The 14,371-nt window shown below is 49.1% G+C and overlaps 1 protein-coding gene across 7 annotated transcripts in view; it reads right to left on the bottom strand.

The window, feature by feature from the left end:
- The window catches only part of Arhgap39 (Rho GTPase activating protein 39), a 100,738-nt gene that overhangs the window by 7,437 nt on the left and 78,930 nt on the right, over window positions 1-14,371 (bottom strand). For 6 of the 7 annotated variants that reach the window (XM_033760792.1, XM_010630458.2, XM_010630460.2 and 3 more), the window contains 2 exons: window positions 9,039-10,401; window positions 7,189-7,750 (listed from right to left, as the gene is read on the bottom strand). In XM_033760792.1, the coding sequence (XP_033616683.1) occupies window positions 7,189-7,750; window positions 9,039-10,401 (1,925 nt within the window). Of the gene's footprint in view, window positions 1-4,121; window positions 4,618-7,188; window positions 7,751-9,038; window positions 10,402-14,371 lie in introns of those variants that run through there. The other variant, XM_010630461.3, reaches the window with a different exon arrangement.

The raw sequence follows: 14,371 nt of genomic DNA, 5'->3' as shown, positions 1-14,371 counted from the left end.
TTTTTTTTTTTTTTTTTTTTTTTTTTTTTTGTACCGGGGATCAAACTTGGCCCCTTGCACTTGCAAAGAAGGTGCTGGAACCATTGAACTAAATCCCCACCCCCTCCCATATCTTTTTGTTCTTGTTGAGACAGGGTCTTGCTATACAGTTCAGGCTGGCCTTGAACTCACTACGTGGCCCACGCTGGCCTCAAACTGTGGCAATCCTCCTGCCTCAGCCTCCTGAGTGCTAGGATTACAGGCTTGCACCGCCATGCCTGGCTCTCTTTTGCCTAAAGCCAGCCACCTTCCTAAGAACTGTGCATCCTTGTAATGAAAAACAGTATTTAAAATCGAAGATCTAGGTGATAGGTGTGCTTGAAGCTATGGGAAATCCCTTCTTCTAGGTCTTCTTGCCTGACAAAGCAAGGAAATATATTTGTCTGTTAACACCTGCATAAACACACATTGATAAATATTTCTGTATGTAGCCACTCTATCTGTTATTAACTCAAATATGAATTTATCCTGATGCCTCCATCTTTAATCCATTACCACAGTGATCATTCTAGCTCTCACTCCTTGCTTGTCCGATGTTTGTCTGTCTCTGTATGCGTGCGTCTGTGTGCCTGTCTCTCTCTCTCTCCCTCCAACCCCACTGTTGGGAATTGAACCTGGGGCCTCATGTGCTTTACCACTGAACTACATTCTCAGTCCCTCAATCTCTTAACAATGACCTTGGGGATTAAATTTTTTTGTGGGGGGTACAGGATCGAACTCGGGACCTTGCCCTTGTAAGGCAGGCAGCAGCACCACTAAGCTAAATCCCTGGCCCACTGGAGGTTAAATTTTGATGAAGTCTGACTTATCAATTATCAATGTTTTTATTTTATAGGGTGCTTTTGGTGTTATATAAGAATTTTTGCCTAACTCAAGTAAAGATTTACACTTACTAGAAGTTTTAGAGTTTATATTTTGGTTTAAGACTCATTTTTAGTTAATTTTTTTTTTTTTTAAATTTTGGTATGGGAGATCGAACTCAGGTCTTTGCGCTTGTGAGGCAGGCAGTGAAACCACTGAGCAAATCCCCGGCCCATTTTTAGTTAATTTTTGAATATAGTATAAAGGCTGATTTTTTTTTAACAGTTGCAAAGTTTTATTAGAGGTAGGAAAAGAGGCTCTGCAGAGAAAGTTTGGGCCAAGTAGAAGTAGAAAAAGAAGTACACTCTACAGTGTAAGGGTGGACCACATGCGAGAACGGAGTGGACTATCTTTGTTTTGTGACAGGGTTTCTCTATGTAGTTCAGGCTGGCCAGGAATTCACTATGTAGATGACCTCAAACTCAAGGCAATCCTCCTGCCTCAGCCTCCAGAGTGCTGGTATTATAGGTATGCCACCAGGCCCGGCCTTAAAATTTATCTTTTTTTGCATTTGGATATCAAGCTGTCCCGGCACCATTCTGGAAGACTGCCCTTTCTCTGCATAACTGCCCATGCCCTTCTCTTGAAAACTGACCCATACTCTTGTGGGTCTATTTCTGGGATCTCTGTTTTGCTCCACAGATCAGTGTCTACCTTTACACCAATATTATACTCTCTTGATTGCTCTAACTGTTCTTTCTTTCTTCTTTCATTTATTTATTTATTTATTTATTTATTTATTTATTTATTTATTTATTGGTAATAGGGATTAAACTTGGGTCCTTGCACTTGTGAAGCAGGCAGTGGAACCACTGAGCTAAATCACCAGCCCAGCTCTGCTCTTTCTTAAAAAAAAGGAGTTTTGGCTATTTTCGGTCCTTTATGTTTCCTATGAATTTTAGAATCAGCCTGTCACTTTCCAAAAATTGAAAAAAAAAAAGCAAAGCATTAAGATTTTGATTATGATTGAATTTATAAACCAATTTAGGAGAAAATGACTTTTTTTTTTTTTTTTGAGACAGGGTCTAGCTATGTAGTTCATGTTGGCCTTGAACTCACTGTGTAGCTCTGGCTGGGTGCTGGAATTACAAATACAAGCCACTACACCCAGCAAAATGGCATCTTTTTTTTTTTTTTTTTTTTTTGGTACCGGGGATCAAACTCGGGTCCTTGTACATGCAAAGCAGGTGGCAGTACCACTGAGCTAAATCCCTGGCCCAAAATGGCATCTTAAAAATATTGAATTTCTTATTCATAAACATGGTATGCCTCTTCATTTACTTAGGCCTTCTTTATATTCAGCAACATTTTATAGTTTTTAGTACAGGGTCTTACATATCCTTTTGGCAGAGAGACAGCAAGAGATAGAATATGAATGTGTATTTGTGGTACTGGGGATCCATCCTAGAGACAGTCTACCACTAAGCTATATAAAAGCTTTTGTTTGGTTTGGTTTTTATGAGACAGGGTCTTGCTAAGTTGCCCAGGTTGACCTTGAACTTGTAATGTCCCTGCCTCAGCCTTCCAAATAGCTGGGAGAAGTGTGTACCACCAAGCCCAACAGTATTCAGTCTTCTACCACTAAGTATGATATCAACATATATGTAAGTGTTTTAACTGTGGTAAAATACAGTTAGGCATTTAATCATTTTAGAAGTACAATTCAATGGCATTAACCACTTTATAATATTGTGTGCAAATGCCACCATCTACAAAACCATTTCATCTTCCCAAACTAAAATTCTGTACTCATTGAGCAATAATTCTCTATTCTCACCTCCTCTGAGCCTCCGTTCTGACTCTACAAATTTGCCTGTTCTAGATAGTTCATATAAGTGGAATCATGCAGTGTTTGTCCTTTTCTGTCTACATAATGTTTTCATGGTTCATCCATGTTGTAGTCTGTGTCAGAACTTCATTTAAAAAAAATTTTTTTTTTTTTGAGACAGGGTCTCACTGTGTAGTTGAGACTGACCTGGAACTCACTATGTAACCCAGGCTGGTCTCAAACTCACAGTGATCCTCCTGCCTCAGCCTCCCGTGTGCAGGGATTACAGGCATGTGCCACCATGCCCGGCAGAACTTCCTTTTTTTATGGTGAATAACAGCCCATTGTATGGACCCATCATGTTTTGTTTATCCATTCATTTGCTGATGGGCATTTGGATTATTTTTGCCTTTTTGCATCATATAATTTTGTTATTGTTTTTTTTTTTTTTTTGGTACTGGGGATTGAACTCGGGTACTTGTACTTGCAAGGCAGGCCACCAAACTGCTGAGCTAAATCCCCAGCCCAACTTTAATTAATTAATTTATTTATTGGTACTGGGGCTCAAACTCAGGTCCTTACGCTTGCAAGGCGGGTGGCAGAACCACTGAGCCAAATCCCTGGCCCTGCATCATATAATTTTGTTTCAGTGTTTTATTTTATTTATTTTTGTGGTACTGGGGACTGAACTCAGGACCTTGTGCTTGCAAGGCAGGTGCAGTGCCACTGAGCTAAATCCCTGGCCTATTTTCACCTGTTCAATATTACAAATGCTGCTTCTATGAAAATGGCATGTAAGTATCTGTTTGAAGATAGTATACAAGTATCTGTTTGAAATCTGCTTTCCAGTCTTTTTGTGTATTGCAGGTTTTATTGTTTGTTTCTTGCAGTAATGGGGATTACTGAGACAGGGTCTTGATAAGTTGACCAGGTTGGCCTCAAATTTGTGATTTTTGTGTGTGCTTCAGCCTCCTGCTTAGCTGAGATCGCAGGTATAAGTCACGCTGCCCAGCTTGCTTTGTTTCTGACTTTGGACAAATCCTTTTGTTTCAGCTCCCAAGGCCTTCCTTTGCCCAGTTAGAGGATGCTGGCTCTATTTACTCCTGAGCTTTTAAGGGTTTGCTGCCTGCTTCTCAGCTTTCTTACTGTCTGCTGTATCTACCTTTCCTCACCTGCCAAGTCAACTTCCTGCCACTTACCCATGTGTTCTCCAGCTTTCCAAACAGTTGTTTTTCCTTTTCCATTTGCTTCATCTTTGTGGCTGTTTATTTTCTTTTTGAGGTACTGGGGATTAAACCCAGAGCCTTCACACCGAGCCACATCCCCAGATCTTTTTATTTTGAGACAAATTGTCCTTAAGTCACTATGTTGCCCAGGTTGAGTTGGAACTTGCCATCTTTCTGCCTCAGCCTCCTGGAATGCTGGGATTACAGGTATGTGCTACTGTGTCCAGCTTTTTTTTTAACCATTTTTAAGTGTACAGTTCAGTAACATTAAATATATTCACATTATTGTGCAACTCTCACCACTATCTCCAGAAGTTTTTCACTTTCCCAAGTTGAAGCTCTGTTCCCATTAAACATTAACTCCTAGGGCTGGGGATTAGCTCAGTGGCATCGTGCCTCCCTCGAAAGTGCAAGGTCCTGAGTTTGATCCCTGGTACTGGGGAAAAAAAAAAAACTCATTCCTTTAGCCCCATTCCACAGTTCTTGGCACCACCATTCCACCCTTGTTTCCATGACCTGACAACTAAGGATGCCATGGAAGTAGAATCACAGTCTTTATTCTTCTGGAACTGGCTTCTTCCATTTGGCATGATGTCCTCAAGATCCATCCATGTTGGTAGCATGTACAGCAAAATTTCCTTTCTTCTAAAGGGTTTATAAAAATCCACTGCTTCATAATAATCCACTTCTGGGGCCGGGGATTTAGCTCATCGGTTCCACCACCTGCCTTGCAAATGCAAGGACGTGAGTTCGATCCCCAGTACCAAAAAATAAAAATAAAGTAAAAATAATAATCCACTTCTGTATATGCCACATTTTGTTTATCCAGTCATATGTCAGTGGACACTGGGTTGTTTCTTCCTTGCAGCTACATATATTGCCTTGAACATGGGTGTACAAGTATCTGTTGGGGTCCTTATTTCAATTCTTTTGGGAATAGACCCAAAAGTGGAACTACTGATCACAGGGTAATTCTATTTTTGACTATTTGAGGGACTGCTATACTGTTTTCCCTGTGTGTGTGCATGTGCATGTGTGTGTCTGTGCAAGGTGGAGTCAAAACAAACGCAGTGCTCAAAGTGTCATTTTTGACTGGGAGCTGGGAAGTCTCGCTGAGAGTATAAGAGACTGGGCATCAGCGAGGCCCATCAGGGCTCCACCTTACACACGACTCATGTAGAAGTGCTCCTTCCTGCAACCTCCGGTGTCCAGTGCCAAGCATCCCTCAAGGTCTGAGACAATCTGCTTGAGGGGGACTACTAGGAGATAATTGGTCGTATCAGCCACTAGATGCCAGCATGTAAGACCCAGGCTAAGCTAGTGTCACCTCATAGTATTTCCTTTCTGGGATGGTGACCATACAGTGGAGGTCATGCACACATGTCGGTGGACCAATCAGTCAAAGGCTCATGAGGCGGCAGCAGGCAATTTACAGTGATGTACCAAGCAGAGGAGCCAGGCTTAGCTCTGCCCTTCACCACATGTTCTTGGAGAGATGCTGTCCCTCTCAGATGCAATTTTCTTTATGTAAAGGGCTGTATGGCTCACCAGTTGTCCTCTAGAGAACAGACTACATCTTTCAGGGCTGGCCAGGTTTGTCTTCCTGACCAGCATCACGTTCTGGACAGGGCTACTTGCATGTGAAAGGCAGCACTGGCCAAAGACAGTAAACTGCTGGAGGGAGCCTTGGGCCTGTTGAAGAAAGGACGGCCACTTTGTGTGTGTGTGTGCATCTCTCCTCTGGGCCTAAAACCAAGCAGAGCCTCAGAGAGGCAAAACTAGGATTAGATCCTGGGACTGGGGATGGGATTCTGACTGGATGCAGGGTACTTTCTCGTGGGACCACATAGAACTCCAGCTCCTGCTATATATAGGCCATGACATTCTGAGACCTCATAGGCTTCTAATGGGGGCCTTAAACTTATGGCTCCCAGGCTGATCCCACTTCTCTTCTAGGAGCGAGCCAGAACCCTGTGGAGATGAGATGTCCAGAAATACAGACCTCTGTGTCCCTGCATAGGGTATGGGGCAAAACTCCTCCAAGAACCCAGACGGTGGAACAATCCAGCCACACACTTGCTGGTCAGTGTGACCCATACACTGTCACATAACTTCACTGTTCATATTTTTACTCAGCACATTTTTGGGTGCCTACTGTGGGCTATGTGCTCTGTGAGCAGCGAAGACATATTCCATAGCCTCTAGCTCAAGGTACATTCAAAGACTCTTTGGAAGCCAAGAAGGTACCCCACCCCTGAAACCAACTGGGATGTGGCCCTCAGGACTCCACCTGCTCCTGAAGACCAGGTACTGGGTCCTCTGTCCTCAGTATAGGCTCTGCATTTTCTAGGATCTGTGCTGAAAACTACATTGCACAGATTCTGAAATTTCCCAGGTGGCTGAGGTACTGGACCTCAGTACCTAGTACCCTGTCCTTAGGAACCTGCCAGTGCCCTGCAACCTCCACTTTGTCTCTACACACACTGGTCCCACACCTGAACCATAGAAAGGCCTTGATGGCTCTGGCCAGGTTGTTTCTGTAGAGGCAAAGTTGCAACAGCCAGGTCTAGCCTCCCATGCCCTGTGGTGTGTATGAGCCAACGGATGTGTGTGCTACATGAGCGTGGCTGTGCCGTCAATGCTTATGGCTGTGGGGTAGAGGATGTGGCCTTGGTCTGTGGCCACTCTGCCCAGCTCAGGATGTAGGCTGGCCACTGGGTGCTGCCTGGCTGAGAGGCTCAGGCCACACAGGCCAGCTTATCACCCCTACAGCCTTGGACATGGCCCCAAGTGGCCATCACCAGGTGGTGATCTGTGCTGGCCCATCTTTCAACCCAAGGCAGCTTGCTCTGGCTCAGAGGCTGGCTGGTCTCCTTATATGAGAAGCCCATGGTTGGGCTTTGGCCCCATATAGTGGTAACCATGCTTCTCGCTGTTCAAGCCTTTGGGCAGGACCCCACTAAGAACCGAGGGCCTGAGTATTATGTGGCAGTTGACCCCAGGCTGTGGGATGACAGTCAAATACAGCAAGTGCACAGAACCTGACCACTCCTGTCCTTGTCGAGGAGGACAACCAACCACAGTGGGCCTGGAGCAGAGTGGATACCACCAGCAGAGACACAAGGCCACGTGCCCTAGTTTCTGCCAGAAAAAACTTGGCCTTGGGGTCCAGGTGAGGCTCCCTGGGGCAGGGATCTAGGAGATATGTGTGTCTGCTTGAAGGGGCATTCAAGTATGGGGCTGGGCCAATGAGCCTGTTGGAGAATGGGCCTCGCCCCCACCTCAGAGCCTTACCTTTGGTGTCATTGACGGGGTCCATGTGCCTGTAGATGTAGCCCTCCAGGTAGGAATGGAACTTGGGTGTGGGTGGGAAGAAGGCCAGACAGATGGCCATAAGCTCCCAACCACGGGCCAGGCTCTCAAGGCGGAAGTTCTCAGTAGTTTGGCGACACAGCTGGATGTAGAGCTCATCCCGCAGGCCCTGCATGCTCCAGCCCTTGGTGGCAATCTCCAGAGCCACATGCAGGGGGTCAGCCTTGGCCCGCCGGTCACCCATGTACATCTGAATCAGCTTGAAGATCTCACAGGCCTCCTTCTTCACATGCCGGTCGCTCGTCACAATCATGGGCTTCTTGATGGACTCACTGCTCCAGGCCAGCATGTTTGCGATGGATACCTTCCGTCGGAAGAGGCCCTGGGTGTGCTTGTTGAAATGCTTGGAGGCCCAGTTTTCAATGTCTGTTTCTGAGGACGGCTTGCGGAGAGTGAAGGTGGGGAAGACACAGCTGGAGCTGGGCACTGCGTTGCGATTCTGCCGGCTGCTCTCAAACTGGGCACAGGCACCGAGGTCCTCAGACTGGGAAGGACAAACCGGACTGTGCCATCAGGGTGCAAGTGCCCAGCCTCACTCCCCACATTGTGGCCAAATGATAGCCACAGTTAGGGACCCAGTAGCCCAGGTGAAGGTAGGGAAGACAGGGTAACCCTGTGGGGGTGTCTGGCTTGTTTTGCTTTTTTTTGGTACCAGGAATTGAACTCAGGACCTTGCGCTCACAAGGTAGGCTCGGTGCCACTGAGCTAAATCCCTGGACCTCTGCTGTCTTTCTAACAAAGTACTAACACCCAGCTTCCATATCAGGGCCTCCCTGCCATGCCCATCCCTGCATAACCCAGTACTGGCCCTAGTGCCTGCCTTCTCCACTGCTCTCAGATATTCCCATGGACCCTGCTCCCGAGAGGGGTGGCTTTTTTACTGTTCATTCTGTTTCCACAGCTGTGGGTAACCCTGTGCGGGTGTGTGGCTTGTTTTGCTTTTTTTGGTACTAGGGATTGAACTCAGGACCTTGAGCTCACAAGGCAGGCTCGGTGCCACTGAGCTAAATCCCTGACCTTCTGCTGTCTTTTTAAAGAAGTGCTACCCTATCCTCCCACATTTAGCAGCAGGGGGCTAAAACCCTGACCAGGGGCAGCTCTGAGTGTTCCAGCCTGGAAAATCTCTATGGCTACTCAGAAGGCCAGGATGCTGTCGTCCAGGTGTCACTTGCCATGCCACTTCCAGAAAGCCTTTGGCTCTCTCTGCCCCTGCAGTCCCTGGGACCACCGGGCAGACATCAGGCCACCCTCAGTGGTGACTCTGACGCTGCTGTGAATGCATAAGGGGCTAGGAAGTGACAACTAGGGTCATGGGCACCTGAATCCTGGAGGCCTGGTGGTCTCCAGTAGGGAAGACCTGATGATATTGATATTCAGACACTGAGCAGTTGGACAGAGGTACAGGTGGGGCCTGTACTCCTGGCACTGCATGGAGGACATGTCAGGCTGGACCTGGGCTTTGGCTCTAGCAGTGCTTGTAACAGGGGAAACCAAATGGCTACTGCCTCCTAGCAGATCTTCCTGTACAAAGTGGGTTTGTGGGGAGCAGCTCTGGTGAGCCACCACAGTGCCTGATGCCTGCCTGCTGGGTCCTCAGGACACAGCTTTAGCTTCCAGATGGTCCATGGTCAAGGAAGCCCTGTGAGGCTGCACCCTCACTGCCTGCGGTGTCTAAAACACTCTCATGTTGCAGATGCCAGACACGTGGGCTCTCTGCTGACCATTGGCTCTCAGGGGCCCTTTGCCCTGTCCACCCCATCATGCAGCCTCACCTGGGAGGGATGGAGGTAAGGCTCCGGGGAGGCCAGGTTAGTCTGCACAGAGACACTCTTCTCTAGCAGGACCTGGGGGAAGCCCAGCTTCTCAAAGGTGCTCCGCTTCCAGTGCTTGCTCTCCTGCTGGGCCAGTGCCTCATCCTCGCTGAAGGCACGCACCACAGGCCCTGGCATGGGCAGTGGCACAGCACCATCACTCTCGTAGCCTGAGCCATCCTGCTGGGAGTCCCAGCTGCCCCTCTGCTTCATGTGGAAGTGGGCCTGCTGTGCCTCCCAGGCCAGCCGTGCCTGCGCCAGGAAGGGCTCAGCTGCACCCCGTGCAACATCTGCCTCAGCCTCTGCACGCTTCACCTGGGCAAGGCTAGGCCCGCATGGGGAGCACTCCTCGGCCAGGGGCTGCTCGCCCAGCAGGTCCCCTGGGCCGTCAGTGGAGGAGGTATTGGGGGCCTGGCACAGAGAAGGCTTTCTGCTCTTCCGCTTGCGTGTGCCTGGGGAGTAGCCTGTGGAGGACATGGTGTCCTGCTGGCTGGACCAGGACATGGCATCCTCCTGGGCCTGTGGCAGTGGTGTGGGTGGCTGGCTGTGTCGTGGCTCAGGCCCCTCCATGGTGCTGTAGTCTCCTGACAGGACTCCCAGGCGCTGGTCCCTCAGTAGGCAGGGACTGGGCTGCAGGGAGTAGGAGCCACCTCCAGGGTTGGGTGCATATTTATGCCGGGGCCCGGAGCGCAGCTTGGGGCTGGAGCCTGCCTGCTCTACATACACTAGCTGGCGGACATATTCCTTGCCTGCAGGGCTGTACTCCAGGCTCAGGAAGCGCTCAGGGCACCTTTGCTTGGTGCGCACCAGCTGCTGGCAGGGTGAAGCAGGGGCCTGCTTGGTGGTGGCCAGAAATGGGCGAGGCTTTCGGCCTGGTGACCTCTGTGGGGAGCCAGCCTGGTAGGGGCCACTAACCTCAAACTGCATGTCCATGGGGGGCTCATCATAGATGGGAGCCTGGTACTCAATAGGTGGCTCCTCATAGAGTGGAGGCTCATAGCCATAGCGTGGGGAGGAGGGCTGTGAGTCACTGGAGGCCTTCCGAGTCTGTGCAAGTATTGGGGAGCAGCTCCCAGGGAGCTCAGCTCTCCTCAGGAAAGGTGAGGGCCGCCTCTCTGGGAAGAAGACAGCGCCATCTGCATCAGAGGTGAACGTCTGCAGGTTGGGTGAGTGCTGGCTGCCAGAGGGTCTGCGGGGGCGGCCCCCAGGCTGGCCTTCCAGTGTGTAGCCATTCCCCTGAGGGGCAAGGAAGCTGGGCTCTCGGTCAGGGACCTTGATGAGCATGCGCTCTTTGGTGCCAGAGTTCCATCGGAGGGAGGACGTCCTGTGTGAGGGAGCAGGTGGCAATTACTGGAGGATGTGAGCCCAGTCCCACTACTTAGTCTGGGGGTTCCCAGTGTTCTCCCTGGAACCACCTGTGCCCTTCCCCTAAGCCTAACCCAAAGTCCCCCAACTTTACAGCACAAGGCAGAGCTACTGATGTGCCTGTGAAGAGCACTGTGCCCAGGGCCCTTGGGGGGGCAACTGTTAAGAGCCCAGCTAGGTGAATGCAGCATGACACCATACCAGGCTTTTAGGCCCCATTTTTCAACAGGAGGCTCCTAGGAGTCTTCCCCTACACTTACACCAAGAAATAGAACAAAATTTTTTCCACCCATTCACTAAGGTACACTTAGGCCCCCTGGGAATGACAATGTCCAAATTGCTTACCTAGTGGCGGGTCACACTGGACACTTGGCCTTTTCTAAGCCTCTTTTGCTCATGGACCACCCAGGTGGCACAGCCAGGCAAGTACATGGCCACTACACTCACCATACTTTGCTTGATATAACTGGGACCAGACCCAGGATGGTCCAGGGAGAGGTAGGGGCTGTCTGCTCTCTTCACCAGGCTACCTAGGTATGGCGCTCTATTTAGAATTTCTTCTGTGGATCAAAATCTATGATTTTTGGAAAATTCCTGGATATTCACTCACAATCACATTCACTATGCACGCTATAGTTTTTATGCTATGTTGTATATTTTCCATTCCTGACTTTATTTTATTTTGTACCAGGGATCAAACTCGGGTCCTTGAACTTGAGAGAGGTGCTGGAACCACTTAGCTGAATCTCTTGCCCTTCATTCATGACTTTAGAATATGTATGTACTTCTGTTCTATCTTTCCATTTACTGATTCTCTACTTGGCTTTGTTTAATCTAATTTTAAGCCCCTTTAGGCTGCTATAACAAAATAACATAGACTAAGTGGCTTAGAAACAACAATTTTCCACAGCACTGGAGGCTGGAAGTCTTGCAAGCGCAAGGACCCGAGTTCAATCGCCCGTACAAAAAAACCAAACAAACAAACAAACAAAAAAAAACTTAAAGTAATCCGCCTGCCTCATCCTCTCAAGTACAGACATGAACTACCATGCCCGGCTTGAAATTATGGTCCTTGTACATGAAAACTGTAAAAGGTAATTTGAGCTCTAGGTTTATTTTGTTTTTAGTAGGCCATCAGGAGGGAAGATCAGCTGAGTCCATAAGACAGATTGTCCTGGTGAGACTACTCATGGCTACCCTCAGGCTTTGGAGTCCAGAAGAAAGTGTGGCTGTTGAGATATTGGGATCCACCACTAGGGGAAAGATACACACAGGCTGAACTGTCTCTACCCCCACCGTGTGGTACATCTCTGATAGCTTTTGAGTGATTCTATCAATTTTGTTTGGCTTTCCCACTGTCCTGGGTAAGGGTTGATCAGAGTGCTGGAGAGGTCAGCTTTGATGTGTGCCTGATACTGGGTACAAACCCTGTTACCTGAAGGCAGGTGAGGTGGGCTGGCCCTGCTTGTGAGAGATGAGGATCAGGCAGGGTCAGAGCAGACCTTCATCTTGGGGTTTCTGCTCCTGGTTGCCAGAGGTGGGGACAAGTTTCAGAAGAAGCAAGGACAGGAGAAAGGCCTGCTGGTTGAGAAAAATGCTCCATCCAAGGGACAGGAGCTAGTTCTGTCCAGTTAGGGCAGACATGGGAGAGGATGCTGCTGCTTAAAAATAAGTGAAGGGCTGGAGATTTAGCTCAGTGGTTCCGCTGCCTACCTTGTAAGTGCAAGGTCCGGAGTTGGATCCCCAGTACCAAACAAAACAAAACAAAAAAACAACTGAATGTTCTCAATAGTGCTGGAGGCTGAAAGTCCAAGGTGGATATTGTGGGCCTGGCATTTGCCAAGTAGGCGGCTCCTACCAGCTGATGGAGCATGACAGCACAGGTATGTCCAAAGCTGAGAACCTGCATGGAATCTTGAGCATCAGAGCAGGCCTGAGGCCTCTACAGAGACATAGTCACAGACTCCACATCACAATGGGGCCCCCCTTGGACATGCAAAGAGATGAAGCAGCAGCCCAGTGAGGACCACCCCACAGTGTCCAGCACATCTTCTGGCCTGAAGGTCCAGCCCCACCTACATTCAGGCAGTTCCAAGCCACCTCAGCCCTGCCACTGTGCCTCTGCAGTCCCTGGCCTCCTATCAGTCTCTAGGCCTTGCCAACTGGGCTTTTCACCCATGGCCCCTGGTACAGTACTCTTGGGATGTTCCCAACCTTCCCAGTTGGCTTGCAGCCTCTTCTACCCAGCTCCTCCCCATCTTCCCTTATCGGGTGAACTGTGGCCCCCTCCCTTCTCACACCCTCCGTACTTCTAACAACAACTCTAGAGTGTGCATGCACCAGGGTAGAGACCCCCATCTCTGCATAACATAGTATGAATAATAAAGATACAGAAGGCAGAGGAGCCACTGCCATAAAAAGCCAGGGCAGACCAAAGCTCCTTCTGCTCAGGGTCCCCAGACATTTATTCTTTCTATAGGTTACTTACTTCAGAGGAAGAACTGAGAGGATTACACAAAACCAAAGCTGGATATGCTTCCCTGCTGCCAGCTTCAGGGAAGTGGCTATACTGGGCATGGACACCAAGAAGGGGTGAGGGAGGGGACAGCAATGGTGGCTCCCTGACAGTCACCTAGGCCCAATGCCACCCCAAACACAGCTGCACTTACACAAACAAGAAATGGTACATCTAAAGATGGCACAACTACCCTGCCTTCAGCCAGCCTGTGGCTCTGTGTGGTACCTGCATGGGCTGTCATGGTCACCTGCCACCCTTCTCAGGCCTCTGGGTCATCTCACACTTGTCCAGTGAGGATTATGCTTGGCATACAAGGCTGCTGCCCTGAACAGGGCCCCAAGCACTGTCTGCAACGTTGGCTTCCCACTCTCTTGTAAGCAAGTTGAGTCCAATCCAAAGGCAGCTGCATGTGGCTTGGAGAATCATGTCCCAGAACCATGTCCCAGGGTGCACCCTGTTTCTGTCATTCTCTTGCAGCACACGGGTACAGGTTTCATGTCTCCATTCCTTCCCTGTGGACACAACCTACACCTTTACTTCCTGAACATTTCTCAGAGCGATGGTTCATCTCTGCTCAAGAGGTTTCTACCTAGGCAGCTCTAGGAGCTCTGCCCCTGGGATGTCCCTCTCCACAAGAAACCCAACACCAGTCGCAGTTGGTCACTAGGACCAACACCACCTAAGTGTAGGAGAAACAAGTGGCTAGGGAAGCACTGTCTCTCCACTCGCAGCCATTGTTTCTCAGGGCCACGATTAAGTAGTAAGTAGAGAATACCAGGTGGGGCACAGCTTCCCTTTGCCTGAGGACTCAGTCAGTTTTTTTTTTTTTTTTTTTCTTTCTATAATCTGTTTCTCAGAGACTTTGATTTCTTGCTACCCCGTGTAGCATCATGTAGGTCTATACCACTGGGCACAACCAAAGTGAGGAAGCAACAGGCCCCTGTGACAGTTAAGCTGAGTAGTCAATTTGACTGGCTTGGGAGACACTTAGCAGATGGGTAGAGCACACTCTGGGTAAATGTGGGTGGGTGCATTGGGCATGACTCTGGGGACTAGGCCTGGTCCCTGGCCCCTTCCCTCCTGTGCTTTTCCCTGAGTTCTGCTTCCCAGCTGCCATGAAGTGAGAAGCTTTGATTGACCATGCCTTTCCCCCATGATGTCTGCCTTGCAGCAGCCAGCCATGGCCTGAAACCTCTGAAACCATGAGCCAAATAAATCTCTCCTTTAAATTATGGATGTTGGGTATGTGTAATGGGAAGGCTAATACATCCCTTCCTGGCTGCAGTCCTGGCTGGCACCCCACTCTGCTACAGGTCACATCAGGTTATCACTGCACCTTGGGTTTTCAGTGGCCCTCTGCCTACATCCCCTAGGATAACAGACAAGGTTTCTCTCCAGGAGCCGTAAGATG

The sequence above is a fragment of the Fukomys damarensis genome, unplaced genomic scaffold (assembly GCF_012274545.1).
Source record: "Fukomys damarensis isolate Sample0158 unplaced genomic scaffold, DMR_v1.0_HiC HiC_scaffold_5, whole genome shotgun sequence".
Lineage (NCBI taxonomy): Eukaryota > Metazoa > Chordata > Mammalia > Rodentia > Bathyergidae > Fukomys > Fukomys damarensis.
Note: the sequence above shows the minus strand (reverse complement) of the source record. Positions and strands in the feature narration are given on the sequence as shown.